Source organism: Platalea leucorodia, assembly GCF_965183815.1.
Source record: "Platalea leucorodia genome assembly, chromosome: 8".
NCBI lineage: Eukaryota > Metazoa > Chordata > Aves > Pelecaniformes > Threskiornithidae > Platalea > Platalea leucorodia.
In genome coordinates, this window is record NC_138830.1 from 17,847,402 (window position 1) to 17,850,940 (window position 3,539).

Genomic DNA, 3,539 nt, shown 5'->3' on the forward strand with positions numbered 1-3,539 from the left:
CACCACCAGGTGCACCTACAGTGATGCGGCCCATGGTCCCACATCCAGCCTGTCTCTTCTTCAGGGCGGCCTCTCTAGTACACAGCCGCCCCATTAGAATCCTGACCTCTACCAGAGGCTGAGCAGGTTTTGTTTAACCCCAAAGAGCCTTTCCTCTCCCTAAATCGCACACCGCAGAGCCCACAGTGAGTGGGGCCCTGCTCGCTGCCGGTGCGGCCGAGGCCGGCCGACGGCGGGTCACGCAGAGCCCTCTGTCAGTCACTTCTCACGGAGCGTCTGGTTGGTATGTCCCTGCACGCCTACCCGCTCGCCCTCTAAAACACATGGGCATCAGAGCACATTAGGCCCATTATCTGAAAAATAGGTCTCTCAGTTTAATATTTTACTCTTCCCCTTGGCTCTTCAGCACTGTTCAGTTGTGTTTATTTTCCTAGCAGGACTCCTGTATAATTTTTACAAAGATTATAAGCCGTGTCACCAGCCTGCCCTACTTTTGACAGTTCCGTAAAATCAATATTTTTACTGTAATGAAAAATGCATTGAAAATCACTTTCAGCAACACATTTTTACTACTTTTTTGGTGCTGATTTTTAAAACCATTTTTCTGACTACCTCCTTGTTCAGAAAATTTTGCATGTTGTAATGATTCACTGTTGAAGATTTTTATAAAAATCTTTGGGGAAAGTATCGTAATTCCACTGGACCTTGGTTTATACCGTATGACCATACATATATATCTGGGTATCACCGTGTAATACACACATTTGAAAACCCAGAGCTATCAGGTGTTTAAGACCATCTGAAAACAAAAAGGAAACACGTCGAAACAGTGGAGAGTAATTCCTTACTCTGGCTCCTACCTGCGCCTGCAACAGTTGCTTACCTTTCCACGCTGCCTTCTACTGACTTCAGACGCGTTAAGGTACAGTAACACGCGTCCAGTGCTTTTCCCTGTATTTTTAGAGTCCAATTATGTAACTGTGCCGCTTGCATAACGGCACCGCCGATAAATGCAGGATTTGTCTAAGGACCAGCACAGAGCGGCCGCTGTCAGCCCGTTACCGAGCCTCCCGCCCGGCCGCCCCGCTTGCAGCGCGGAGGTGAGGTGGGCGCCCTGCGTCTCAGGGCGAGGTACGCCCTCTCCAGCCTGGCCGCGGACGTTGAGCCTAAAGTAACGTTTGCATTCATTGCATGAGACAACGTCACCACAGAAACCAGGTCTGGGGCGGCCTCACTGAAGCACGGGCGGCAGAAGCCCACCCCGCTGCAGATGTCCCCCGCCGGGGCGCGTTCCCCGGCTCCGTCCCGCCTGCTGGGCACCTCCCGGCCCCGCGGGCTCACCCGCCCCCCCCTCGCGGCGCGGGGCTGGGCGCAGCAGCCGCAGCCCCGCCGACAGCCGGTGCCGATGCCCCCCTCTGCGCTTTTTACCCGCAAAGGCCCCCGCGGGAAGGGCCCCCTGCGCAGCCGGGGGGGCACCTCGCCTGTGCCGGCGGCCCCGACCGCCGCGCCCCGGGAGCGCCGCCGACGGAGAGGGGCCCTGAGGGGGCTGCCGCCGCCCGGGCCCGGCCGCACACCGGGGAGGCTCGGCCGGGGCGGCCGCGGGGCTCCCCCGGGCCCGGCCCCCCCCGCTGCGGCCGCATCAATCATTAACGGCGGCTCGGGTGTCCAGCGCCTCCCTCCCCGGGAAACCCTACCCGGGGCGGCGGGGGCGTCTCTCCCCGCTCCCCGGGCGCACTGGATGCGCCGCCGGTTTCCAGTTACCGCGATGCCGGGCGGCGGGGCGGGAGGAGCCGCGGCGGTGCCGCCACTGCCCCTGCTGCAATGAGTGATGCTGCCGGGGGCGGCGGCGGAGGAGGAGAAGGAGAAGCAGCGCAGAGCCACCGCGGCTCCTCCGCCGGCGGCTGCGGGAGCAGCGGCTCTACCTCGCCCCGGCGGCAGGGCGCGGCGGCGGGCGGCGGGCCGGGGGCGGCCGGGGGGCCCGGGGCCGGCGGGGCCAGCAGCATGCCGGCGGGCGAGGGGGACAAGGAGGAGGCGGCGCCGCCTCCTCGCCCTGCCGCCCTGCTGCGGTGGGACGAGGTGCCCGAGGACTTCGTGGAGTGCTTCATCCTCTCGGGCTACCGGCGGCTGCACTGCTCGGCGCAGGAGTGCCTGGCCTCGGTGCTGCAGCCCACCAACGAGACCCTCAACTTCTGGACCCACTTCATCCCGCTGCTGCTCTTCCTCAGCCGCTTCGGGCGGCTGCTGCTGCTGCGGGGCGCCGGGGACGTGCCCTTCCACCACCCGGCCCTGCTGCCCCTCTGGTGCTACGCCTCGGGGGTGCTGCTCACCTTCGCCATGAGCTGCACGGCCCACCTCTTCAGCTGCCTCTCCCCGCGCCTCCGCGCCGCCTTCTTCTACCTGGACTACGCCTCCATCAGCTACTACGGCTTTGCCAGCACCGTGGCCTACTCCTACTACCTGCTGCCAGGGCTGAGCCTGCTGGACGCCAGTGCCATGAGCCGCTACGTGCAGCAGCGGCTGGGCTGGCAGCTGGACTGCAGCCTGCCCATCGCGGCCTACCGCGCCCTGGTGCTGCCCGTGGCCCTGGCGCTGGCCGTGGGCTGCACGGCCGCCTGCTGCCGCAGCCGCGCCGCCTGCTGCGCCTACCCCTTCGCCGTGCGCACCTTCGTCTTCGCCATGCCGCTGAGCATGGCCTGCCCCATCATGCTGGAGAGCCTCCTCTTTGACCTCCGCACCCGCAACCCCACGCTCTTCATCTACTTCTACCGGCGCTACTGCTGGCTGCTGGTGGCCGCCTTCTTCAATGTCAGCAAAATCCCTGAGCGGATCCACCCGGGGCTCTTCGACATCGTGGGGCACAGCCACCAGCTCTTCCACATCTTCACCTTCCTCAGCATCTACGACCAGGTGCACTACGTGGAGGATGGGCTGGCTGAGTTCCTCAAGGCACCCCTAGCCGCCCCCACCTACCTGGGCACCGTGGGGTATATGCTGCTCCTGACGCTCTGCCTGGCCGTGGTCGTCAGGAGGTTCCTCAACGTCGCAGACCTCTGCAAGCAGGACTAGCTGGGCCGGCGACCCTTGGGACAGCGACCACCATACCAGTGACCCTTGGGCTGGAGACCGTCGGGCTGATGACCTTCAGACTGGTGACCCTCAGACTGGCCCCACCGTGTCCTGAAGATGCTGTGAAACCTGGGGGAAACACACCTGTGGAAGAGCCAGGTCCCTTTCGCGGACGGTTGCCAGAGAAAATGACCATGGCGGAACTGCTCGTGCTCTTTAAACTACTAGGTTACCAGGGGAGGCAAGCAAACGCTTACTGGTATGTTGCTGCTTAGAGTATAAGCTGAAATAATTTAGCTCTGCTACTAGGAAGAATGCATGAAATGTGAATGCCACTTACTAATTTCATAACAATTAGGTTTAAACTAGCTCTGTATATACATATATATGTATATATCTAGCTACGTATTTATTAGCTACATATATATGTGTGTATATATATACACCTGAAGACACTTGTGCAATGATTACTC

General features: G+C 61.4%; 1 protein-coding gene across 1 annotated transcript; it reads left to right on the plus strand.

Annotated features, from left to right (window-relative positions):
* Window positions 1-1,821: 1,821 nt before the first annotated feature.
* PAQR9 (progestin and adipoQ receptor family member 9) lies at window positions 1,822-3,066 on the plus strand (the record flags this gene model as incomplete). The annotated part of the gene is made up of 1 exon (XM_082319599.1): window positions 1,822-3,066. One exon carries the CDS (start codon window positions 1,822-1,824, stop codon window positions 3,064-3,066), a length of 1,245 nt encoding a protein of 414 aa, XP_082175725.1.
* Between the last annotated feature and the right edge of the window lie 473 nt (window positions 3,067-3,539).